General features: G+C 42.0%; 2 protein-coding genes across 2 annotated transcripts in view; one reads left to right on the forward strand and one right to left on the reverse strand.

The window, feature by feature from the left end:
* Nucleotides 1–2244: 2244 nt before the first annotated feature.
* Mrtf (Myocardin-related transcription factor) overlaps nt 2245–27079 on the reverse strand; it is a 41545-nt gene continuing 16710 nt past the window's right edge. The window contains exons 2-5 of the mRNA XM_064688405.1: nt 12314–13132; nt 12102–12242; nt 7622–7687; nt 2245–6940 (exon numbers count right to left, since the gene is read on the reverse strand). Of these exons, the coding sequence (XP_064544475.1) occupies nt 2637–6940; nt 7622–7687; nt 12102–12242; nt 12314–13132 (5330 nt within the window). The 3' untranslated portion in view covers nt 2245–2636. The remainder of the gene's footprint in view (nt 6941–7621; nt 7688–12101; nt 12243–12313; nt 13133–27079) is intronic.
* Nucleotides 14915–15729, forward strand: LOC135432709 (dynein light chain Tctex-type protein 2B-like). Its single transcript, XM_064688480.1, has one exon. The coding sequence runs from the start codon at nt 15050–15052 to the stop codon at nt 15608–15610; it is 561 nt and encodes a 186-aa protein (XP_064544550.1). The 5' UTR covers nt 14915–15049; the 3' UTR covers nt 15611–15729.

Raw genomic sequence — 27079 nt, forward strand, 5'->3', positions numbered from 1 at the left:
CAGCAGCCTGTGTGCTGCTTGGCAGCTGTCCAACTGTTCGGCATTGTCGTTGCTGCTGGTTATATCTGCAAATTGTGCTGCTGCAATTTTGCGTTATATTGTTTGCGTATTTCGTTTCGGGTCTAAAAATAAACAAAACACAACAACTGCTAATGCCAATTGAAACGCCCCGCCTCCCAAACAGTACCGCCCACCAATCAGGCAATGGCCGGTTTTGCTAATGATAAGCCTTGCTTTGTAGCTATTATTATTATTGCTGATGCTGCTGCTTGTGGCTGGGATTGCCATAAAATAATTATGAGAGCGCATTATTTTGCCATTGATTCTGGATTTAATGAGCTGACTTTAATGGGCAACAACTTTAAGCCTTGAAATGCCATAAAAAGAATTAACAAAAGTTATTATTTAAGTGTTTATCTTTACTTACTTGACAAGTTGAAAGTATACAAGTGCATTGAGTTCACAAAATGCATTTTGCAAAAATGAGTAAAGTTTTATTTACGCAATGATTTCTTGCACAGCTATATTTATATATGTATATATATATATATATATGTAGTATATATAGATATATAAGTACATGTTTATCACTTGTTATAATTAATTTTATAAAACTTGTGTATTCCTTTTGTTTGCCAAAAAAATACACAACTTTTATGAAGTCATAGAATTGATGCACTGCATTTTATTGATTGTATTTGTATTGTATTTAAATTAAATTTTAAACGCAACACATAAAATTTTTAAGCCAACATTAAAGTAAATATATGTATTTATAATATATATTGTGTAATTGAATTATGCATTTAAAAAAAAAAACAATAAATTTAGTTATTGGTAATTAAATTCTGTGCGCCTGTCAGGCGCTTAACAATAAGTAAACTTTTAGCAAACTCTTTTTTTTTGTTTTTATTTTTATTGTTGTTGTTTTGTTTAAATTAATTAATGAATTGATAATAATGGAAACATTTTTTCAAGCGCATTGATGATAATATGATTTATATTAAGCATACAATTGAATTTTCGATGCACTGTAAACCAGTTGCAATTTCATGAATATCTAAATAGATTATTGCAAATGTAAACAAGTGTTAATTGAATTGTTGCCAAAGTTTTTGGGCGCATTTTAACGCTTTTTGACTTAGGCTATAATTTAATAAAGTAATTTACTTATATAAAAATATATGTATATAGTTAGGTGTATTTATGCGTTGATTATTATTTTTTTTTACGATTTTATATTTTTCATTTTTAGCTCAGTTTTTTTCTTTCATTTTAATTGTTGAAATGTGTCGATTAATCTACATATTGTTCAGTTTAATTTTTTTAATTTGGTTTTTTTTCTATTTGCGAGTGTGTAAAACACTAAAAATATGTCCGAATGCTAAGCATGCTCTAAATGTTCACTTACATTTAAGAAAAATGTATTAAACAAAAATTACTTATTTATAAACATTAGGTTTACTTTTTAAATTTCATATAACAAGTTAGAATATGCTGTGAAGTACATAGCGCCTTAAAGAAGTTTTTAGTATATGTTTTAATTATTTTAAGTAACGGAATTTGCTCTTTTTTCTATTTGCCCCAAAGTTAATTGAATGCAAAAATGTGCCCTTTGCGTTTAAAAAATTATTGACTTAAAAGGCATTAAATGAATTATTTTAATTGATTTAATTAAATTTAATTTTTGTTTCGACTACTTTAAAGGCTTTTTCTTTCCTTGTAGGAAATACTTCTCAAATTGTTTACATTAATTTTTATTTGATGTTAAATTAAAGTTTGCAAGTGTTTCTTTTTTTTTTTTAATGATTTTTAGGCTCGCTATTGCTATTCTTTAAAATTAATTTCATTTTAAATAGAACTTAAAACAAAATTCTTGAATGTGTTTTAATTGTTTTTTTCGCAATGACAAGACATGTTTTTTTAATGTTCTTTTGCTCACTCACCAGAACAGGCTCAACCAAATTAAATTGCTGATTAACAATATCATCATCAATTTTTAATTATCATCCTTAAATCATCTCATTCATGCTCTCGAACTCTCTGCGCTCGCTCTTTCGTACCCTCTTTCTCTCTGATAGACTTTTAGTTAGATTTCACTCGCGATATTTTCAAATTGGAATGACCTTAATTAGAAACATGTACTTTTTTCTCGAGCTTTACAACATTTTTGCTTATGTTTTTCTATATATGTATATCTTTTTTTTATTATGTATTTTCACTCATTTCTAAACGTTTTGGCTGTTTTATTTTTTCTCTTTTTTTTTTTTTTTGTTGTTGCTGCTGCTTATAGGAAAGGGTGCTGAAATATTGTGGAGTGTTTTTTGGACTAACTCTCCCGGCAATTTTGGCTTTAGTTGTGTATGTGTATGTGTTTTTTGTTTTATATATATTTTTTTAATTGGAAATAGTAAAGTTTTGCAATTTCATCTATATCGTTCAAATGTTTTAAATGCATTTAGAAAATAAATAGGATTTCTTTTTAGTTGTGTTTTTCATCTTTGTGTTTTTCGTAACGAATTTTCAGGAATATTTGAGAATAGTGAGCCACACGATAGGGTGTATTGCATAAGGATCGTTTAAATGGGCAAAGCAACAAGTTTGTCCAAATTATTGGCCCATTTCAATGTATTTTATTATACGGTAAAATCACCTGCCGCCCAGCTCATCTTGTAGTCATCAATGTTGAACAAATCAAATATATCGCCACTAGCATTGAATGCATCCACAGCACCACCACCGCTGCCGTCCATGGCATTGCCCATGCCGTTGGCCATGCCCGTTGCCGCCGTGGCATAGTCACCATGTCCGCCCGATTGCGGTTGGGTGACCGCCTGCATTATGGAGTTCAATGTGCTCTCGAAGTCATCGCAAACATCCATCGGAGTGCTGCTGTAGTGACCATTTGCCGTGCCACACTCCACGGCGGCGGCATTGTTGCTATTGTTGTTGCTATTGTTGCTGCTGGCGGTGGTGGCAACGTGCTGGCTAAGCTGCGCCACAAAGCTGTCCGCATCGAAGTCAACATCGGCGCCGTGATTGTTATTCAAGAGCACGCTGTCCGGACTGCTGGCATCGAGCAGCTCATTGATGCTGGGCTGCAGGCTGGGATTGAGATCGCGTCGCATGCTGTTGTTATTGGCGCTGTTCTTGCCGGCACAATAGTTGTTCGAGTCGTCGCCAATGTCCATTTCCAGTTGCTGCGACATCAGCTCCAGCAGCTCATACTCATCAAAATGATTGAGTTTGGCATCCGGACTGTTCGGTTTGTCGCTGGCACTGCCACTGACGCTGTTGCTGCTGCATTTGGGCGGCGTGCTGGGCGGTGGCGTGGCATGATGCTGTTCCAGAAATATGTCCAAAGTTTTTGCCACGCTCTCCGCATCAATGGCCGACACATCTGTCTGCAGCGGCGAGGCCATATCAATATTCTCAATGTAACCATGCGTTGTGGCTTGCGGATTGCTGGACGCATAGCTGACGTGGCTGTCGTTGGTGTCCATGGCCATGTCCAGGTTGGGCAGCGATTGTGGTGTGGGCGGCGCCTCCAATTTGGGCACCAGCGGCACAATGCTGGCACCGCCAGCTGCTGTTCTTGGCGTCACACCATTGAACATGGCCAGCTCGGGCAGCGGCGTCAGTGGCGTTATGGGCTCCAGGGCAGCGCTCTCCGGCAGCTCACCCTGCTTGATTAGTATGTCCAGCACATCGCTGACCTGCTCCGATTTGATGCCCGTTGGCTTGCGCTGTATTTGGCATTTTCCGGTTGCCGTTGCTGTTACTGCTGCTGGTGGCGCGGGTGATGCTGCCGGCTCCTCTTTGATCTTCATTAGCGGCATGCTGTTGCCCATGGCAGCGGCTGCTTTGCTGGCTGCCAACTGCTTCGTCGCCTCCTCGTACTGGGGTGGCGGCGCTGTTGTGGGTTTTATGTCTAGTTGTATGAGCTGTTGGCCAGGCTGAAAATGTTGCTGCTGCTGGTGTTGTAGTTGCAATTGCTGTAGCTGCTGCTGTGTGATGATGGGCTTGGCATCAATGGGAAACACAATGCTGGGCAACGAATTTGTGCGCTGGTGTCCATTGAGCAGTTTCTTTGTGGCAGTTGTTGCTCCTGCTGCAACCGCTGGCGGCTGCGGCGGTGTTGCTGTTGTTGTTGTTGTCGCTGTGAGGCTAATGTTGCCCAGCGTGTGCGCCGTCATCTGCTGATCATTGAGGCCCAGCAAAAATATGGTCTGGTTGCCCTCATTCCAGACGAGACCCACGTTGTTTGGATGCGGCACGGCGGCTGTTGCTGCTGTAACTGGCTTGGCTGCATGCAATATTGCTGCCGTGTTGCCAGTAGCATTAACAGCATTTGACTGCTTTGTGGGCGTGGCTGGCAGCTTGGGCACGCTATTTGTATTGTTATTGTTGTTGGATGGAATGAGTACAGTTTGTGTCTTTTGCGTAAGCAAACGCATCTGCTGCTGTTGTGCCTGCTGCTGTTGCTGTTGTAGTTGCTGCTGTTGTAGTTGCTGCTGTTGCAGTGCCGCTGCGGCAGCGGCCGCCTTTTGCTTTTGTATCTTGGCTTCCAGCTGTTGCTTGACCACCATTTTTTGATTGATCGGCGGTGCCTGTTGTCCATTGCCGTTAGCCTGAATGCCGTTGCTGCTGCTGTTGTTGACGGGCTTCTTAGCTTGACTGCTGCTGTTGCTGTTGTGCATACCATTTAGCTTGCCGGCTGGCGTTGTTGTTGCCGGCTTGACGGTCACCTTAGCGGGTATAGTCTTCTCCAGCTGCGGCAGCACCGTCAACGTTTGCTGCGGCCCGTTCGCCGTGGTGGTTATCAGCGTTATCTGCTGCGAGGGCAGCGCATTAACCACCTGAGCTGTAACCGTCTGCTGCTGCTGCTGTCGCCGTATTTGCTGCAGCTCCTGTTGGGAGCGTTGCAGCTGCCGCTGCAGCTCGTCGATTTTACGCTGCTGCCGGCGCAATAGCTCCTCGTTCTGTATAATGGTCGCCGTTTGGGGTTGCGGTGGCAAAATTGTTTGCAGCGTCATCGCATGACTGCTGTCCAGCTGCTGCACCACATCCATTTGCTCGTGCTCCATGGTGCTAGCGGGCGACTCAGCCACCAGCATGGCCACTGGCGGCGGCTGCCCATCCGTGGCTCCACAATTGCTGGTATCCATGGCATCGCTGATGGTGATGACCTCGCTGACAGTAGCAGGCGTGCTGGCCGGCGTGCAGCATTCGATGGGCTCCAGTGGCAGATAGGGTTTCAGTCGATCAATCAACTGCGGCTTAGGCCCCGAGACGGGCAAATTGCGACGCTTGAGGTGCTGCTTCAAATCGGATACCTTCATTTTCTCCAGACGCGTCAGATCTGTTATGGAGCTGGTGGACTCGGCATAACTATTGGCCGGACTGGCCGGTATGGAGGAGCTCACTGAGAGCGCTGGCGAGGGCAGCGGCGGAGGATGTTGCTGATGATGCTGCATCGCGGCCGTAGCAACTGTTGCTTGTGTCTGCTGTGTGGCTATTAGCGACAACGTTGGGGGTGTGGGCGCAGGCGTTGCTACGGGCGTTGCCGCCAATAATGCCGCGTCTCCAAAGTTCAACGGTGCGCCACCCGTGCTGCTGGTTATAGAAATGGTGTTGGGCAGCGCAATGGGCGCCGGTGTTGCCGCCGTCGTGATAGATGTGGCCAGCGCCGGCACCGTCTTAGTGGTCACCGTGATGCTGTTCGCTGTGGTGCTGATGGAGCTGCTGGGGGTGGCTGTGGCAGCGCTGGCTGGGGGCAGTATGGATTGGTTCTTGTTGAGGTTCTCCAGAAACTTGAGCAAATAATTCTGCTGCTCGAGAAGCAGCTGATAGGAGGTTGTTTGATCCGACTGCGTTTGATCCTGTGCTTGGCCCGCGGCGCTGGGTGGTCCCTTATATTCGTGAAATTTGATGGTGCGCGCCTTGGACACAGGCTTCGACTTGGACTTTTTGCGATTCTTGTCTTTGCCGGGCGCATCCGACTTGATGGATACAGGATGCAGCTGCAGCCGTGTCGGCGGCGGCGGCGGCGATGCAATGGAAGACAATGGACTCAATGTGGATGTGCTGGAGCCCAAGGAGCAAGGTGACGCGAGCATCGGCAGCATGTGATTGCTGGCTGGACTGGACGTTGGCCCGGCCACGCTCTGGCACAGCTCCTCAAACAGATTGGCCGTCTCCTGCTTCACCTTGATGGCACTGGCAACAGGCATGGGCGGCGGCGGTGGCGGCGGTGCACTCACAATATGTGTGCCGACCATGTGACAATCTGTCGTATTCAGCAGCTGTATGGAGGGCACCACGCTGAGCATCAGCTGCCCACAGTTGCTAGTCGTTGACGTGGGCGTGGTCAGCGCCACAGTGACAATGCCCGCTGAGGCGGCAGCTGCCTGTAGCATGTCCTTAGGCGTCGATGTAAGCGGCTCGGGTGGCACCACTGCACCGCCGCTTGCCGTTGTGGCCGCTGGGCCCGCAGACATGAGCTCGTCCAGGCGCGGCGGCGTCTGCCGTGTGTCGCTCTCGGAGCTCTGTGAATCCTCCTCGAAGGTGACATAGCTATGCGGATGCTGTGGGCGCGTCAACAGACCCTCACTGGTTGCCTTGAATGGCACCAAGCCCTCTTTGACAATCTTCTCGATGGGCTTCTCCGTATGCAGAATGTTCTTCTTAATGAGCTCGAGCGGTCCCGGTCGATGCTGGATCTGTGAGTTGAGCTGATCGGCCAGGCGCGCCTTCTTCAGCATGCGCTGCTTCTCCGCCAGACTCGGATCGATGTGGCACTCATCCTCCTCCAGTATATGCAATCGCTCGAGATCTTCGCGATTCGGCCGCTGCTGGATTTTGGCCTTCAGCAAATCGCTGGTCTTGGCGCGTTCCAGCTGCTTGCATTGTTCGTGGATGGCGGGCGAGGTTTTGAGCGCTGGCAGAGAGAGAGAGAGAGAGAGAAAGGTAAATTAGATATATAATATATCAAATTATTTATGAAACTCTCAATTCTTTTAGAAATAAAATTAATGCATTGAAAAGCTAAGAAGTATTTGTAGACCGTACTAGGAAATGTCCCTACACAAAAATTTGCTCTATTTTAGGCAAAACTCTGACATTCTGCAACATTTAGAATAAATACGGATTGTATTTTAAATATTTTAAAGTGCCGCCAGCAAGGCAGCTAAATATTATTTTTTTTTTTCATTTATTTTACTTTTATTATTATTCTCTTATTTTTTTCGGCGTTGTCGAAAATTTGTCATTTAAATTCAAATTCAAATTCACTTTCGGCTGCGCTCTGCACATTCAATTGGTTTGTAAATTCGCGTATTTTGTTGATTCTTTTCTGGCTTTCTTCCGTTTGCGTTCGCTCAACTTTTTGTGGCGCCGCGCATAAATTTGGTAAGGAGGCCATTGAAAATGCGCGGATATTTGCATATCCTTTTTGCCAGGCTTTCACGTCTGCCAGGACGTGGCTGTGAAGCACATAAGTGGGGCTAATGTGTACTTTCTGCGGCGGCTCTTCAATACTATTTATCGATTTGGCTAGGCAAAAGCCGGAGTTATATTACGAGAAACAAGTATACCGTGTGCTGCTTGCTGCTTTACTTACATGGTATTATGCCCTGCTCGACAAGTTGCGAGTGCGGCCGTCGCACCATCAGCTTCACTTTGAGCGCTGCAAGGAGAAAAATAAATACCATTATTATACATTTTCAAATCAAAAGCATCGCGCGCTAAATGACAGCTCAACAAGTTGCGGCTACAAATCAAAAACCACAAATTTGGACGCACATAAATTATAGAGTTTAGCTAGTGCAGAGGAGGGCCGCAGGCAGAGATCAAAACAAAAACATAGCTCATAAAAAATTCGTTAAACAGCTGGCCAAAATGCGAACGCCCAAGTTTTCCGCGGGTTTTCGTATTTCTTGACAACCCAAAGCAATAAATGTCGAGCCCAGCACACGAATAGGAAAAGAAAAAAATACAAACAGCTGCAAATGGAAAAACAAGGCAACAAAACGCACAAAAATATTACTGCTAAGCAAAGCAAAGTAAAAGAGCAGAAAAAAAGGAAAACTTTTAATATCTTTATGTGCGGTCTGCCTTTGTTGTTGCTCTCGTTCCTGTGGGTGTATATAACTTTTACTTTATTCATTTTTTCTGTCTTCTTCTGCTTAACACCATCGAGTGTAAAGTTGTCGCCCCCAAAAATTAAATATTTAAGCCGGGCACCAAGAACGACGTATACCCACATGCCGCCCGGACGCCATGGGGCGTATGCGTAATAATATGATTATATGGCAACTGCTACCAAATGACAGATTGATGTCAATTAACTTGACATAAAGTCAGCAAAGTCTCTGCTGCGATAACAGCTTCACACAATGGACGCGGAGAATGGGTGGCAAAAGAATAAATCCATACAAATTGCTTTGATTAAATTTACACTCAACAGCTAGGAAAGATGTTCTAGCTTAGGAAATAGTTCGGTTAGCTCAACAGTTTGTTTTTATAGAAACTTGTAACTTTTATGAATGATTAAACAACTTTTAAATAAAGAACCAAAAAACCAATTGAAAAGAATTTCTTTAACATATACATGAATTACTCAGTTTGCTTGTTAAGCATACGACTTGTTGCCTCAGTTGATTAGCATCAATTAGGCTATGGACATTAGCGAGACTATTGCACAAAATGTGGGACGAGGCATGTAATTAAAATGGAAATAAATCACATTAAGTCAGGAGACTAGAGCCAAAAATAAAAGCCAAAACCACAAATGAAATGAAAACACAAATCTTTTGGCTCCAGCAGGGGGCACTGCACCGTGGCTGTGGTTGTTGTTGTTGGTGCTGCTGTGGTTACAGCTTTGCTGCCAAGGCCAACCGCATGAAATGCCAAATGCAGTGCAGAGTTTATTTTATTTTATTTAATTTTCCTTTTTTTTTTTTTTGTTTTGTTTTATTTTAGCATTTGGTTAACGCGGTTACACATATGCATACATTTATTTGCATGCAAAACGACAAGAGTTTTGTGGCCCAACAGACGGCAGACAGCATCAACACTTGACGCCACAACAAAGTCGCATAAGTGAAAACGGCGACGACATCAAAGTGAGATGCTGACGATGACGTTATTAAAGTAATTTGGGCTCTTGGAAAATCATCATAAAAAAGGAAAAAAAAAACAAAATTTTAAACGAAAAAGAAAAATATCGGCGACCAGAGCGCTGCCAAGGCGCGTAATTGTCTCGCGGGTTGGCGCTGGCAGCTGTCGCCCATTTTATGATTGAAGTGTGCACAGCGCGCAGAAATGTATAAAAAATTCACTTTACCATCTCTCTCGCACTCTCTCTCTCCCTCTCTTTCTCTATCTGATTTGTTGTTGTTGTTTTTCTCATTATGGCAAATATTTGGGCATGTAACACGGCTAAAACAATCTTGGTGACGAAGCCAACGACTGTGCCGTCTGCCAAATTAATTACGCTAGCAATTTATTCTTGGGTTTTCATCTTCCTCTTGTTATTGCATTTTTTTTTTTGGTTCTTCTTCTTAATTTCTAAATGGGCGCTGCTCTGTTTACGTGTCGATTTTACACCTACACACGCGATTGATAAAAACAATAACAAAATTCCAAATTAAACACATAAAAGTTTTTATGCGATAGCAATAAAAGTGTAGACGTAGCTAAATCGTTCTTAATATTGTTGTTGTTGCTGCTGCTATGCTTCTTCTTATTACTACGGTGGGTGAGTAGGTGGCTGGGTGGGTGGTTGCCCTTCTGCTTGGAGGCCCAGTTCCACGGGCGAAGGTCAGGTAAACAAAGCAAAAACCAAAAGAGCGAGATGAGAGCGGCAACAGCTGGCTGACCGCAAATACATATAACACGAATATATAGAGGAATATATGTATGTGCATATATATATATATATACATGTATATAGTATTATAAAATCGATTACGTGATCAGCGGCAGCGCCTCAGCTAAGACGCCATCAGCGTGGGCCAAATCATTGAGCAGGCAGCCAAGTAAACCAAAACATTAGCGGCAGCAGGAGGTACAGTGGGGCCCGCTATGAAATACTAAGTCTAAATTTAGGCACAACAATATATTATATCATTCTTATAATGCCCATTTAACTAGCATATATACAACTCTTTAGCACTTTAGCGAAATTTATTATTATAAATATAGCTTAAGGCATGCCCAACTAAATCTATTTAAATTACAGAGAAACAGTTGCTCGAACACGAATAAAATCTACTGTTTGCCAAGTTCAAACAACTTTCAGAAGTATCTTAAAACAAACATTTCCTAGCCAGCATTATTTTTGTTTATGCACTACCTTGAACCACTGTGCAATGGCATTTTACATGCCTACCGACTGCCGTTGCGGCTGCTATTTCCGCCTTGGCGTTTGCGCGCCTGCAGCAGCCACAGAATTTACAGCAACCACTCGCTTTACATAGGTGCCCCGCAGCCCGCAGCCCGCCGCTAGCATCCCGCGCCCTATACCCTGCACCAGTCCGCCCGCCTTCCGTTTCCACCTCTGCCCGCGCCGAGCGTTTGAAAGTCGCGTGCAGCGTGTTTATTTGTCAAAACATTTTTGCAGCGCCTTCGCCGCCTGCGCCTGGTTGCCATCTGTTTATAATAAATTTTAGTTGCAAATTGCAAAATGTTTACAGTGGGGCCAGGCAGAAAAGAAGAAGAAGAACCAGCAGCGGCAACAGCAGCATTTTTTCAACGCTAATATGCAGTTCATGTTTATTTGTTAGATAACGGTTTTTGGGCGCGTGTATGTGTGCATTTGCATTTGTGTATGCCTGCCGGAAATTTGGGCTGCCCATTGGTTTGCTTTTTGGCAGTTTAATATATGACTTTTAATATTGCAAAAGAAAAAAAGCATAAATAAATAAAATAAAGAAACGAGAAAAACGAAGAGCACATTGCGAAATGCATGCAAATAATTGGCGCCTTTTGTCAGGGTCAGGGTGTTGTGAACTTTTGTTGGGGTTGGGGCTGCCATTTTGGCAGCCACTAAAGACCGACAAAAATGTCAGAATGCCAGCCAAGCGCAGGCGACAAGAGCTGTCAAAACTATTAGCGGCTATGGGACACAAATTTACACACACATATCCACATATTCAGGCCATTCAAAATGAATAAGATTATTTCTCTTCACTCAAAATGCCAAGCAAATATGTAGGCCAAACAGCAAAAAGCCAAAAACGAAACACTGTTGACAATATCTGTGTGTCTGCTCGGACCATGAATGAGTTCTGCTGCCGCTGCCGCTGCTGCTGCTGCAGTGGGCGAATTGGAGGGTGGGCGTGGCAGAACATGTGCACGCCTTAAGTGCCCGCGGCGCACTGACAGCTTCATTAAGACTTTTGCGCGCTTGCAAAATGCCTCCAAGTCGATAATGAGCAAAGATCTCGATGACGCTGCCGCTGTTAATGATGAGGCGGCAAGCAACGGCGGCTACTGTTGGTCAGCGTCGAGTGTCGCCAAGCGTATGACTAAACAAAGCTAAGACAAAAAATAAAAAATAAATAAATAAATAAACGAAACAAGTTGACAAATGTCAAACAGCCGCGAGATGGCCAAAAAGGTGGGCGTTTGCACCAAATATGAAAACATGAACCAACAACAAAGCGAATAAATGAAAACGAAGGGCCGAACGTGAAGCGCCAGAGCTGAGCATGTATAATTTAGTAATATACAAGTTTTGAATTTGAAAATTCAAGATGTCTCTGACACAAGTGCTTCTAGCAGCAGATAAATCTTAAAGTTAAAGGAAAAGAGGAAGAACAAAAAAAATACAATGACTATGCACCCTGAGTTCTAATTTTTAACTATTATTTACCATGAACGTAAGGGATAAATTGCTTAAGTAAAAGCAGATCCTAAACATGGACCGACACCTTTTTTTTTTTAAACGCTTTGGTTATCATTCAAGGTAATAAGTTTCCAAGTTCCATGCAAAAGGTCTTGGAAAGCCACGCTAACGACTCTTATGTCTCAGCGACTCAACTGTTAAGATCCATCTCGACTCAGCAGTTAGCAGACAAAAGCAATCTTTTACTCACATTCTTTATTCTTATCCATGGCCGGCTGCAGCGGACTAGAGTCGACAATGGCCTTTGGCGGTGATTGACGGGCATCATAGCAATCGGAATTGTTGCCATCATCGCTGCTGCCCAGGAACGTCGCATGCAGACGCTGTTCGGCTGCAAAGATAGAAAGTGGTCCATTAGCTGATTGGGCCAACCAGTCAATTTAGATGTAAGGCAATGCTCACCCTCCGACATATCGTCGTAGGCCTCTTGCAGCAGTATTATATTCTGAAAATTATGCTCCAAGGCCTTGCCGCTGAGCCGTGTGGCCAGCAGGCCGTTGCAGCTGTCGCTCGAGATGAGCTCGACGGTGGTCAACGGCGATGTGGAGAAGGTGGCCAGCAGCGAGGAGCCGCCGCTGCCGCTGGCGCTGCTACCGCTGCCGCTGCTCAGGCTGTGCAGCGATGCGGACTTGACCAGTTGGCCAACCTTTGGGCTGTTATTGTGCGTCTTTTGGGTGGCCTTGAGTGTGCGTGTCAGGCTCTTATTGGGCGACGTCGATGTCGACTTGTTGAGCAGACGTTGCGCCGTTGCTGCACTAACTGATTTGGAGCTGGAGCTGGAACTGTTGCTGCTGCAGCTACTCACGCTGCTAACGCTGCTGCTGCTGCAGCTGCTGTTGGATTTTTTGGAACAGTTTGAGCTTATCGATGAGGCGGGCGATGCTGATGAGGAGCAGCTGCTCAGTATGGCCGATTGCTGCTGCTGCTGTTGTTGTTGTTGCTGCTGTTGTTGTTGCTGGAGTGTATTGTTGCTGCTGTTGGCTGATTTGGTATCAATGCTTATGGGTATGATGCTGGCGGCCACCTGCTTCTGCTGTCGTTGCTGCTGCTGTGGCGTTTGTGGCTTGTTTGTTGTCCCGGCGGCGGCTGCTGCTGCTGCTGCTGTGGCGCCTGATGTGCTTTGAAACCAACTAGGAAAGTTGCCCTTTAGCGTATCAATTAGATCCTGATCGAGCGTTAAACGCCACGATGCAGGGCCGCCGTCCACGCTGTGCGTAGACTCTGCAAAAAGAAAGAAAAGCAAAGATATATTAATCAAATTGATTACACGATACGCTGCGTATATTTAATATGCCTAAGGATATACCAAAACGGGTAGGCCTTTCTATCTAATTATTACTCGTGTTTTTTGCTTACTTTTTGTTTTTCAGTTACTTTGAATTATATTTGGCCTTTATGCGTGCAACAAGTGCGCAGCTTAATAAAAGAAAATTCAAAAGGACGCCCAGACACTTGACCCCCTCCACTGCTTAGCGGGCAAATTTTGTTTAGCTGGCATATAGACGGAAATATATTATATTTATTTATTTAGTCAAGCTGTTGCGCACTTATTTATTTTAATCTTCACCCTTTGGCGGCAAAGCCAATGACGCAGCTGCCCGTGTGCTAGTTATTTGTGCTAAACACTGCCAAATAACCTACTTAATGCTGGCCACGCCTCACTCCTCACGCCCAGCCCCCCCGGTGAAAACCTAGCAACGCACGTACTTGGTTTTTCTTTTACTTTATTTTTTTTGTGTTTTTGTGTTTTTCTTCGAATCTTTTTTTTTTTGAGCTTTCTTTGGCGTTTGTTGCCTTGTGTTTATTTACGAACTTGTCAATGGTTTTGCCTATACGCAAATTGTTTAATTGTTTTTTTGGCATATTTCATAAACTGAGTGTGTGAGCATGTGTGTGTGTTGTTTGCTAACTATGCAAGTAATTGTTATAGCTGTAAATGCGTTGAAATTTTTGGCACTGACCGCTATTGCATCAGGCGAGCGCGACATTCCCAGACGCGCCTCAAGTTATGCAACAGTTTGTCAACATTTTTAGCTCTGTCCGCAAATAGAAACCGTGAAAAATAAAAACCTTTTTATACCCTTTGCCAACGAGCTGTGCATTAGACTGACATGCACTTGTCAAATGTACCGTTTTGGCTGAGCTCTTGTTATTTTTGGCAAATGTTTTATTTTTTTCAACTTATTTTTTGTTATTTCTATTTATAGTTAAATTTGTTTAAAGGTTTATTTACTTTGTTGCTGAATGGACCTATTTATAGCTAGCTTAAGGCGACAACTAGCAGCTGCTCAAGTTTGTTTTTCAGTAAATTCCAAAACTTTAAGACATAGCATAGACATGGCATAACGCTGTTGCCACATGTATTTTAATTAATGTGGGGCGCCAAGGTAGCAACTGTAGCAGAGCAAAAGAAAGCGAACAAACAACAATAGCCACTTGCCACAAGCGCTGCCCCACGCGACGCCTGTTTCCGCTTGGCAGGCATCAATGTCGCCATCAGCTGCCGCTGTCCCTGCCCCTGCGTGAGCCTTCTGCAAGACCTCTGTTACCCCAGATGTGTGGTGATGCTGCAGCATAGCTTTGATGCTCGCTCGCTCATTGGCGCGACATGTTGTCCACACGCAGCCAACACAAAGCCATTGCCAATTCTATTTTTGATCAGCCAGCCAGCCACTAGCCAAAATGCAAGTGGTTTTTGGTCTAAAATCGCTCCAAGTCCCATCCAACAGACGCGGACGAACGAGACGCGGATGCAACTGACAACACCTTGCCCATTAACATTTTTGCCAATGGGGCGTATGCGCAACGTTGACGCCAATCCGATGCTAAATAAATTAAAATCAAGAAATTTGATTGTGTGCAAATGCAGATACTATTGAAATGAAGAACTTGTGTCTCAATGAGCTCCTGAAAAGTACTAGGTTTCTACTATTTGAGTATTGGGTACACATAGTTTAAAATTTAATCATATTCTGTATTTAAAACCAAATAAGAGAAGTCAGTTTGTCGTTCACTGTCAAGGAAATCTATTTTATTAATAAATCCAGAAGCCCGTATTGTCGGTTTCTTTTGTTATTTGAAATTTAGAAAACACATCCAAAAACTAACTATACAGAATTAGCAAACAAACGAACAGTCATGGCCGATACACCAGACCGAACTAGCAAGGAAAATTTAGCGGAGGCGGCTGGCAAGGAGGCCAGTCCAGAGCAGACGGTTAAGGAGAAACCAGCAAAGGGCAAAGACAAGGAGAAAAAAGGCAAGGATGATGATAAAGCTGGCCGCCCATCGGGTGCAACGCCAGCGGGCTTAACACAAGCACAAGCTAAGCCAGCGGTGGCACGTTATGCGCCCACGTATCGCCTCGAACCAAAGAACCCGTTGAGGCAGGAACGTCTGGAGTTAATCGTTAAGGCAGAAATGAATAAGAACTATGGCGCGGATTATAGCTTCCATCCAAAGTACTCTTTGCATATGGCTGCTCAGGTCACCGAGGATATCAAGTCTCGCATCAAATTACTGAATTTCGATAGATATCGTTACATAGTGTTGATCACAGTTGGCGAATATCTCATGCAGGGCCTCTACTCGATGGCTAACTTTTTATGGGATGCCGAAAAGGATGGTTATGTCAACTACACCATTGAGACGCCCACGTTTTTTGCAGTATGCACAGTATTTTATATATATTATGATTGAGGCATGGGGCAAGCCCAGAAGTATACATTAGTCCCTCTTATATTTTCAATTTACATAAAATATATGTTGGTTTCGAAGCTCGTGCAAAATGGAAAAATAAAGTCTTATAATAACAATTAGGAAGCAAACCGCGTTCAGATATATATCAGGGAAAGGTTTAATAAATGCAAAATTTATATATCTCCAGTTAGTCTCACAAGAAGACATGGCATGAGCAGAATAACTTGGCTGTTTGTTGCTGATTTATGATTGGCTAACCTGCGTTCTATTTGCAACATAAATTTGTGCCTTTCACCAATTTTATCTATACCCATAACTGACTGAAGAAGTATAACTGCACCAGATAATCGTGCATAAGCCAAGCCAAAGTGGTAGCCCATTGGCAGGTAAGTCGTAAATTTTATGGCCCAAAAGCAACAGTCCTTTTAGCCAACATCTTTTGACTGTCCATGCACAAAACTAATCATTCAAAACGCAGCGGAAGTTGCGGCGGAAATTGTAGCAGCTGTTAGTGCCGCCCCATGTGTGTGTGTGTGTGTGGGTGTGGGTGTGCGTGTGTGTGTGTGTGTGTGTCTGCTCGGGTGTAGTCGCCTTTGCTGCTGCGGTGTAAACATCAATTATGTATGCTCCGGTATATGCCAGTAGCGCCCGCAAAGTATGCTACAGAGCGCGGCACAGTTTCGTGTTGTTGTCGTTTTTGTTGTTGTTGTTGGTTTTCTTGCCGCTGCCTGCGTGTGTATTTGTGTGTGCGTCCGTGTGTCTGTCTGTTTCTGTGGCTGGCACTTCCTCTCGGCAACAGGAAACAGGATGCTGTTAATGTTACAATACGACATAATCGATGCTTGTCGTACGAGACTCGCATTTAACCTGGCAATTTGTCGGCTGCATAAACATTAAGTTTTATTTGCAGTTTATCTGCACGTTACATGGCCTACATCTCACACACACGACCCGCTTGTCGCCTGCCACTGCTGGCAGCCATAAATCAAGCAATGGCAACTTTAATGGCTAGACCAACTTTATGGCACAATTAAATTGAAGGCAACAAATAATAAAACAGCAGCGGAACAAAAAAAAATTGATTAAAAAATGCAAAACGTGCTAAACGCTGACCTTTATAACAGCGTGACGTGGCGAATCGTTGTTTTGATTTTTATTCTTATGGGTTGGTTTTTTTTTATATACACATTTTGGCATTTCTGTAAAACAATCGACGCGACGTTAACATATTCATTTGAATGCCAATAGCAGATGCAGCAGCAGCAGCAAAGCTGCTGACAGCTTCGACAAGCGAGGATTATGCAAGCGCCACAGCTCGTGAATAGAATTCGACCAACCAAAAATCAAATACATCGAATATAACAACAATAACAAAGAACAACAGCTAAACGCACGCCATGTGTCGCTGTGTATGGCTGTGTGGGTGTTTCTTTAGATACAATATGTATTATGTATATGCTGCAAATTGAAACGTGTATTTGTAAACAATATGCAGACGTCATAGACAAAACTCATTTAAATGAAAGAAAAAACCAACAAGAACAACAACAGCAACGACAGCTCCAACAACCACAACCACAACCACTAATATATATTATGAATATGAAAAACAATAAAAATTAGAAAAAAGTACAGAGCCAAGAAGCGCACAGTTCAGCAGCTATTTTTTTCCACTCGCTATATTTTGTTGTTTTTGGTCATAGCGCTGAAAACTTGTTTTACTACAGGCACAACAACGGCAACAAGTTCAAAATGTGTATAATACTATAATATATTTAATAACAATTTATAGCGAACATTTGATTGCTTCTTGCTTTTTTTATAGTTTTAATATGCAGCGAGTCGTTTTTGCCTTTTTGGTGCGGGCAGAAATTTCGCATGTTATCGCAACATGACAAGTGTCAGCGATATGCGCCAAAGGGGGGCAAACGGCGGGATATTTATTGAAAAAAAGCAAAACAAAAATATATTAAGAGCAGCAGCAAAAACTAACAATTTGACAAAACGTGTTAGTTATGGACACGTACTAAAAAAAAAACAACAAACATTTCATAAAAACAGCATTGAAAAACGTTTTTCTACCTGTTTTTTTTTCGTTGAAGCTTATCAGACTTTATGAGTCACATATATAGAAATGGATTAAAGTAATATATTTCTAGAGTTGGACTTACTTCAGGCCAATAACAAAGGCATTAACTTTTTGAGAATATTATTTCTACACATCATTTATATTTTACTATTCTATTATTTGTTTACTTTTGGGCACTCTCTGCAGCTAGCTTTATCTTATCAATACACTTTCGAGCTGCAGCTCATTTTTTTGTTTTGTATTCCTTTTAAGCATATCACTTTTTAAGTATGAGATTAAGTTGAGACTTGGCAAATGAGTCATGGAAGCGCTTTATCAGTTGATTGTCAAAGCGGAACGCGGAGCGTGAAAATGTTGTTGTCCAACGTGAAGAGCGCGCACCGGCAAACTAAGTCAAATTGAATCGAGCGTCGAGAGTCAAGCAACACGTTTGTGGAACAGAGCCGATGACGAGTACTGAGACTGACCAACTGACTGAGTGACTGACTGACTGACTGACTGACTGAGTGCTTGAGGTGTTTGAGATGCCCGAGGTGGGCGTCGACTATCGACACTCGATAGTCATAGACTTAACTGGCATTATGCGCGGTTCTCTTGCTCACTCTCTCTCTCTCTCACTCACTTTTAAATAAAACAGCATTTTATTCTGTTGACATATTTGCGCTGATTGATGGCATACGGCTGAACAAGCAGTAGAAACAGAGAATCGGAGAATTGCAGAATACAGCACAACAATGGCTGGTTAATAAGCGAACAAAGTACGCAAAAAGCTGGCTGCACTGTTGCACACTGCAGCCGAAATTGAATTAAAGCTGCTTCTCTGCGTTTGCTGCATGCAAATGAGTTGTGGGCAACGTCAACGTCAACGCCTGCGGTCGGCCAGTTGTTGGCCGCTGCTGAGTCTCTCCCTTTGTGCTACCTGACCAAACAATTGCAGCACAACAAAAGTCAATTGGACGGGCACACACACAAATACGAACGCACGCATACACGCACACGCACATGCACTCTCTGGACTACCGACTGGCTGTCTGGCAACATGTTTTGCATACAAAGCAGCGCCTGTAATGATGCCGACTGCGTCCATTGCCTGTCCAGGATGTGATGCCTTAGTGTAGCACTTCGGGCACAATGCGTATTGTGTGTGTGTGAGTATAAGTGTGTGTGTATGTCTGTGCAGTATGCGGGCACTTGTCTGATAAGTTTTCACTGGCCAGCAGCCACAGGCATTAGCAGCAAGGTAGAGTGAAGTTTGTTTTTAACTTAAAGTTTATTTATTCAGCACATACTGTAGCTTTAATGTGCTTTGAATGCATCTAAATCTTATAAGCCAAGTGTTGATTAGTAATAAGAAAATAATTTAATATGCCATCAATTATGTGCATACATATATTTTACAGCCTAGATTTAGCTATTGGCAAGTTTCAACTGAACTTTGCCCGAGCGTAAATGTTTTGTTCTACTTCCCTCGACGAGCACTGCACATTGATATATACATAGTTAATACCTTAAAATGCCAGAAAATGTTTGACAGCTGGTAAACAACATTTGCACTACATAAACAAATCAAAATTTATCAATTAGTTCTTGCTTTGCCAATAACAAATCAAAACAGACAAACATAAAACAAAATCATTTTATACGATTTGATTTGATTTCCATGAAATGCATAAATACGCTTGTTTCACAGCTGATGCTGCTGCTGAACAGTGGAAACAGCTGTGGAAACGACAGTGGAAACAAGGCTCGAGGCTTGTCACATTTTGGTAATTGTCTGCGGTTGCTCGTTTCATGGCCTGGCGGCTACTGTTCCGGCTCTCGAGCGCCTTATAAATAGGCTGGCAGGCCGATTGGGCGGGTGTATGTGTGTGTGTGTGTATGTCCTCAATTAAAATTAATTATGCCCAAACGATACGCTCAATAAAAATTTAATTTGCAAAAATATGAGTCAAGAAAATGAGCCACATAGACAAAATTTGACATTTAAGTGCTATGTAACACACCAACACACCCATACACACACAGACACATGCGCACACATACTACAGCTCAAATAATTGAAATTGAATTTTCAATGATAGAGAAGAACAAACACTATATGACGATGTCATCCTGTCTGGTTGTTGTTGCTAGCCACCCGCACGAGCATTTTGGCAAAACTATTTTTAATCAAGTGCACACGTCGGTTGCTTTTGGCAACTGCTGCAAGCCACACACAAACACACACGCACACACGCACAGCATACCATATATTTTGTGGGCTGCTATCGACCGGATGCTGTGGGCGTGACCAGGCCAACAAACAACTGGCCGCCCTTTACAGTTAACAAGCTCTCAGCTCTCCAAAGTATGTCTCAAGTGGGCGGTACGAATAGAACAATAAACACTTGGCCGGAATATGTTCTGCATTTAGTTTTTATCAGATCAGGCGAGAAATACAAATTAAAAATAAATTGGGGAAAAGAAAATAAAAAAAAATAAAAAAAATCAAAAGTGTAAAATTCAACTTGTTGGCTCTGCGATCCTCTTCTTGCCTCTACTTCGGCCATGTTGCGTGCCAAGTGGAAAATATTTCGCAAGTTTTTCTACATGAGTACGTATCAACCGTTGTGGTTGTTGTTATTATTGTTGTTGCCGCTCTACACATTTATTTATTGTGCGAAAAGAAAAGCAAAAAAGAAAATGAAAATGAAAGAAAAAAGTGGAAATACTAGAGAGCAGACGTACTGCGGCTAGCCAGCCGGGCAGGCAGCGTCTTGTGTTTAGTTTTTGTACATTTAATTTGGCATTGTTGTTGGCTTTGGCTCTTGTTGTTGTTGCTCTTGCCGGCTAAACAATAAAAAAAAAGAAAGAAGCATAATAAGCAACGGCACCAGCAACAACAACAACAACAACAAGAATGAACATTTTTTGGCAAACAATTCAGGGCTAAATATTTTGTTTATATGTTTTTATCACACACGGCAGCAGTGAACAGCATTAAAAGTTGTATAAAACAACAACAAAATTTCAAGTTAAAAATTGCAAAATCTGCACACTGATCAAATCAGATGCTCAGTTGGCTGTCTATATACATAGCTTCAACTGCTTAGCTGGCATTTGTGGTGGGCGGCCGGCATCACCTGATTAGAGAAATATGCAAATTATAAGAGCTGGCCATAAACTCTCGAGTGCGTGTAAATATTTACCTAATGCACAAAGTTGCTCGCACGCGTATTGCTCAAGAGTCTGTTTTATTTTCAATTAGCCAATGCTTTGACGTCCTTTTTAATGGCAAACAAGGCAGAAACTAATCGTTTATTGCAGGCTAAAATTAGACCATCACACGGAAATAAAGATCCCGCATCCGAAATTAAGGAGTAAATATAAATTCCATCTCTTGAGCTATAAGTCTTTAGAGCTTCGAATATTTATAAGAACCTTGCTGCAGGCATAACACAAACTAACTGCCAATTTTGCGCAGTGTTAAGCACAACAATAGGGCTAAGCTCATTAAATAATAAACTGCATTCACTATAGCACCATAAAAACATATAAAACTTTAAGCGGATGGCCAAGTTATAAAGCAATTTATATTTCTTAGTAAACATTTAGCAGAATCAATGGAAAACCTTTAATTTGCGTAAATCTGAATGAAAACTCCCATTCAATTAAATACGGTTTCTCACCCAACTTTAGCGGGAACACAAAACAAAAATAAAGCAAATTAAGTTAGTTGAGTTTGAAGTTTATTTTATTTGCTTTGAGTTCGGGTTGGATTTGCTTTTGGGGTTTTGTGGGAAGGTTGAGGTGCCTGCACGCACATATATCTAATTGCAAAAATGCTTAATTATGCATGAAACATTGAAAAAGAAAGACAGCCACACACACGCACAGCCACACACACACACACATACGCAAACAACTGAATAATTAATTTAACCAACAGCAGGCGTAGCGTATGTTGATCGGTTTGCCGCTCTCTCTCTCTCTCTCTCTCTCTCTCTCTGCCCGTCTCTCTTTCGCACCCTTCTGTCTCTCTTACGCTCGCTGGGTGTCTGTGTGTGAGCGCCAGCGTTTTGATTGTATAGCGCGCGCGTTTGTTAAGCAAACAAACAAACACAACACGGCACACTGTGCACACAACAACAACAACTACAAATAGCCTAGAGCCAAGCATTAGCAACAAATAATTTGTGTGCCTAATGACGTCGACGTTGACGCGCCTTTCCAGACGCCAACAACAACAACAACAACTTTTTTTTGGCCTGGCCAACATTTCGTTTGCAATTTGTGCAACAACATCAACAGCAACATATTCCTTTGCACATTTTGACAGCAACGGTCAAGTTTGTTGTGGTATTGAAATTATGGCCTAGCATACCCTTACCGTAGGGTATAACAAATCTGTAACGTAAGCTAAGTAAACAGTTAAGAAGTTAAGAGCAAATCAAATATAATTTCAACCCGTCACATCGGTAAACAAATTATATTGTTATGTTTCCAATATAATTGAATACCCGCCTAACTTTCTCACTTTCACAATGTTATAGTATAGTTATCAAGAATCAAGAGAATTTCTGATTCGGCTTGGTTGGCACTTGTCTACCTTCATGTTTTTGTTATGCACGCACATGTGTTTACATCGCTACAGACACATACACTTACGAGATACATTTGTAGGCTTCGCTGCTAACAATTTGTTTGCTATACCGAAAAGGCATCAATAACAACTGCGGCCAGCGCCAAGAACAACAACAATAACTCACCTGCAATGAGAAAGGGAGAAATATAGATGGTTAGACATCAGTTATATAGAGAAAAGCGTATAAATAATACTAATAACTACAAGAAACAGCAGCAGCAGCAAACATATTTCAACTAATTAGGCGCCCACATTGCGTATACGACGCGTTGCGCTGCGCCATGTTGGTCAACGCACCTTCAAGGCTAACGGCAGGCTGTGGCGGCAAAAGCAGCTGCAAGCATGTCGCTAATCATAATTTTTCGATCTACAAATTAATTAATGTGCGCCAGAGTGTGATTGCAATTTATCGGACATCAATTGAGACGAAAATTTCATTCATAAAACATTACAAAAGCCGCAGCCAGCAAACACTAAAAATTTATTAATTGCCAGCAAATGTTGCGCGTGTGTGTTGCGAATGATTCTAATGTTGTGATGTCGTCATGTCGCTGCCACACGTTGCCAACCACCCGCCCCCCTTCCCCCTCAGCCGAGTGCATCATCCCAAGTCTTGGCCAAAGGCGGCTGCTATTGCAGCTCACAAAAGTTCAAAGTTGCAAAAATCTTTAGAACATAAAAGTTTTTCGCACGTTTTGAGCATCGCATCGATTCGTTGGCAGCGGGTGCGGGCACACACACACACACACATACAGCAGGAGTAGTGGGGCAGGGATAGAGAATATTATTCATGGCGCATACTTTGATGGTTTGGCAATAACTGAGCTGCCGACTGCGAAGCCGGCGTTGTGCACGACGCTAGCAAATTGAAATAAATAATTGCAAATATTATTGGGCACTCAGAGCACATGCCAAATGGCAGCAGCAACTACAACACAACTACAACAATAACACAATCACAATAACAACAAAAATAGCTAACGAAAAATTCGGCGCGCATAGTTTCGCAATAATTTTGCGATGAGTCAAAATGCAAATTGAAAATTAGAACCATAAAAATTATATATTACTTGTGCCCGTAGTATAATGCAAAAGACAAAGAACAAGTGGAAAAATTAAAGGAACGATTTTATTCTTATAGCTCAAGACCCAAAAATACTGGGACTGGGCTTCAGTTAAAAAACTTTTAATTCATACAGATAGTTTAATAGTCCACTTGGCAATCGAAAATTAAAAAAAAAATTGATTTCGCTTTAAATAAAAAGCCTGAACTGATTCCGAGTTTTCTTTTTTGATTTTGAATCAAAAAGACTTCGAGTAAAAATAATATAATGTGTGCATAAGTTATTATTTACCTTTGTAATATTTTGATATGTTATTATTATTCACCTACAATACCCTGTGTCCAACCAATTGTTAGAATAAGATAGACTTTTTGAGTATATTTCAATAGCTCAGCCGATCCAGCTTTTTCGGATTGTCTGTCCATACGCGACCCTAATCCGAAGATAAGCTTCTTTTCCATTAATAAGCTTATTGCTCTATTTAGTAAATAATTTACACGTTTCTTCGATTTTTCTTATTCTAATTGTCTTTTGTTTTACTCTATATACATTAGTTCCTCTTCATTCTACCAATTTTATTTATCCAGCCCGTACTTCTACCGTTGACACACAACGACTGATATAATCCAACGCCAGCCAAAACTATTTTCACAATTGCATTGTTAATAATATTTGCTGCGAAGCGCTCAAATGATCCTGCACTTCAGTAGAAAACAAGTCCTTCGATAGCAGACAGGAGCCAGGTAAGCAGCCAATTGTTGTTGAGTATTTGTTCAGCTGGCGTTTGGGGCGTTTTTACCTTGTGCCATGCAACAAGCGGTTGTCAAGCGTAATTCTGCTGCATCCGCCCCTGACTGCATGCGAGCCAAAAGCAGCCGCAATCTTGGCCGCAACCGCACGTCACCAACACACACACACATACACACCCACACACACGAACAGGTGTATAAACTTTATGACCAATGCAAACACAACAAACGAAGTACAAGAGAACTGCAGTTGTGGTCGCTCGTTTCTCGGCAGCCAACCCACAACCCCGCCCCTTCCCCTCTGATTGCAATGCTTATGTGCTGTGTTGTGTGGGTCATTTCGATTGAATTTATGCGGCTCACGGCCGACGTGAAATTTTTTCGAATGGAATTACGTGAAATTCGATTTTAAATTATTTATATTGGTTGAAGAAGCATTCGCCGAATTGCAGGATTCGTGGGGCTGGCCTTGAATCGGGCGCCATTTGATTTGGACACACTTGTGTGTGGTGTGTGGGGGTAGTCAGACTTAAATGCAGCGCATCTGCATTCCACGCCAGATTTAATTAAAAACTAGCCAGCGCCAACAAAAGCCACACTGATTTATGGGTTTTGTTGGGCGAACATCATTTTTGTGCGCTAATTCCGTTGCCTGAAATTTTGCATGCTAAATTTCGCTTAATGCAAGAACGTAAAGATTTTCATAATTTTCACACTTGAAAGCGCGACGATAGCGGCAGCGCACGTTATTTCTTAATTAAATTTATTAATTGCACACAACATGAGCCAAAACGTACAACGGGGCGTATGTAACGCCCACAACACAAGCAAGAAAAAAAAAAACAATTATATATGTGAAACACCAAAAATAAGCAAAAAGAACAGAGTAATTATAATAAAAGAAAATTTAGATGATTTATTTATGCGTTGATAACTTAATGTCGGTTGCCAAGCAGCGGTATAAAGCTAATAGCTAAGACAATAACCAGACACTCAAATATGGACTTCAATTCAAATATGAAATTTCGATACGATGCTAATTTGTCACACAGACACCCCGCTGTGGTCGTTGCTCGACAAACAATTAGTTTCAAGTGGAGCAAATCGCCTGCCTTTAAACTGTGTCACATTTAAACAAAATAAGAAACACAGAATACTTAAAAATATTCCCTATTTTTGAATACGTTTGTCCCAAACGGCAGGGATTTCTAACGTAAGCTATGCGGCCAAAAACTGTGTGTCAAATGCCAAAGTAATTAAGTGGCCCCGCAACGGCGAAAAAGCTTTAGCCAAAATGTACCACAACGCAGACGAGGTGCGTATGTAAAGGGGCAGGCACTGAGCGACAACCTTGGTCGCGTGTTTTCCATGACAACATTTCCACTTAATGCAATTAATTAGATGAGATTTTAATGCAACAATTTGCGCGCTTCACGTCACACGTTTTGTGCATAATGGACAAACCAAGTCTGGTAAATGCAACAATATGATATATATTGGGCTGGAAGCGTACGCGACCGGAATTCCACTTTATTTTTAACTATAAACCGAACTTTAAAGTTGACCGAAAGCACCGAAAACAAGCATATTGTTTTTCATAACAGCAAAGCAGACATGGAGCTGGTTCGAAGCGATCCAGCGACATTTTTGGGCCCTGAAAATATATTTTAAAGGCATAAAGCTTATTGAAAAGGCAAAAGGCTATAAGTTATAAGATTGTAATGGAATTTGAAGTACGAGTTCCTTGTTATACACATATTAAGTAAAAACAGTTGGTTAAAATAAAAGGAAAATATAGACATTTTATAGCTAAAATAAGGCAACAGTTCTGTCTGCAATTTAGGACACGATTCAAAGCTGACAAAAAAATATGGCGTCGTTTTGGCCGTTAAGCAGCGCAACAGCGTAACAGATGAGAGGCGGGCCATCAAGCGAGCAGCGCCAGCCGACGATGCAGTTCGCCTAACCCAGCCAAAAGGAAGAAGAAGTGCAACAATGTTGCAACACATGTTGCACGTGGGTGTCTCAGGTATTTGCGAATAATGTGTAAAGGTGGACCCGATTGGTGGATGCGATTGGAAAACACAGCAAGATGCGACTCTTACGTATTTTTCAGCTACAGGTGTTTACACAGAGACAAAGGAAAAGAGAGGGCGAGAGAGGCAGCGAGGGTGAGAGGCAGCGAGTGCAGAGACTCTTGCAACGATGGCGTTTAAATATTTCCCAACGGTTTTGCAGCTTTTATTTTTGGCCATTTTGTCGACACTTTTGTTGTTGCTTTTGTTGCTGGCTGTCGCTTTTCTTTATTCGCTTGAGTCGGTTTGAAAAACGTTTTTCGTTTTGGCTTTTTGTTATTTTTATAACGTATGCATAATCTGTCTGATTATTTAACTTGCGCTAAATACAAATATTTAGAAATATTTTGTGGCGATTTTTATGCTATTTTTCTTGGCAACTTGGCTTTGGATTTCTTCATTTCTTTTCTTCTGCTGCTGCTCAACAACAACAACTTTGCGCTGACAAAAATGAGGGTCATTAAAATATATCGAGTATAGCCTTAAGTCTTAAGTATGCATCCATATATCATGGTTCTTTTCTTTTTACGCGTTGTCGCACTTGGGCTTAGACGCAAGAATTTCTATTGTTATTTGTGGCCTACAGGTGGGGTACAATTTTGGACAAAGCAATTTTATAAAAAAAAAAAAATACAATAAACTTTTCTTTTTATACTTTGTTGGCTTTTGCTCTTTGGTCGTCTGCTTAGCTTTTTTTATTATTATTTTTTTTTTATATATCTTAACCTTGAAACGCAATGTTTCAATGAGATTCGTCTATTGACGCCCACAGGAAAGTTTTGCTGGCCTCATAAACTAATTTCTCAATATATATTTTTTTTTTTGCTAAATACCGGCCGGCAAATATCCCAGCACTATACATACAGAC

Source organism: Drosophila montana, unplaced genomic scaffold (genome assembly GCF_035044405.1).
Source record: "Drosophila montana isolate Dmon_TW-CO22-7 unplaced genomic scaffold, ASM3504440v1 contig_3213_1, whole genome shotgun sequence".
In the NCBI taxonomy this organism is placed as follows: Eukaryota; Metazoa; Arthropoda; class Insecta; order Diptera; family Drosophilidae; genus Drosophila; species Drosophila montana.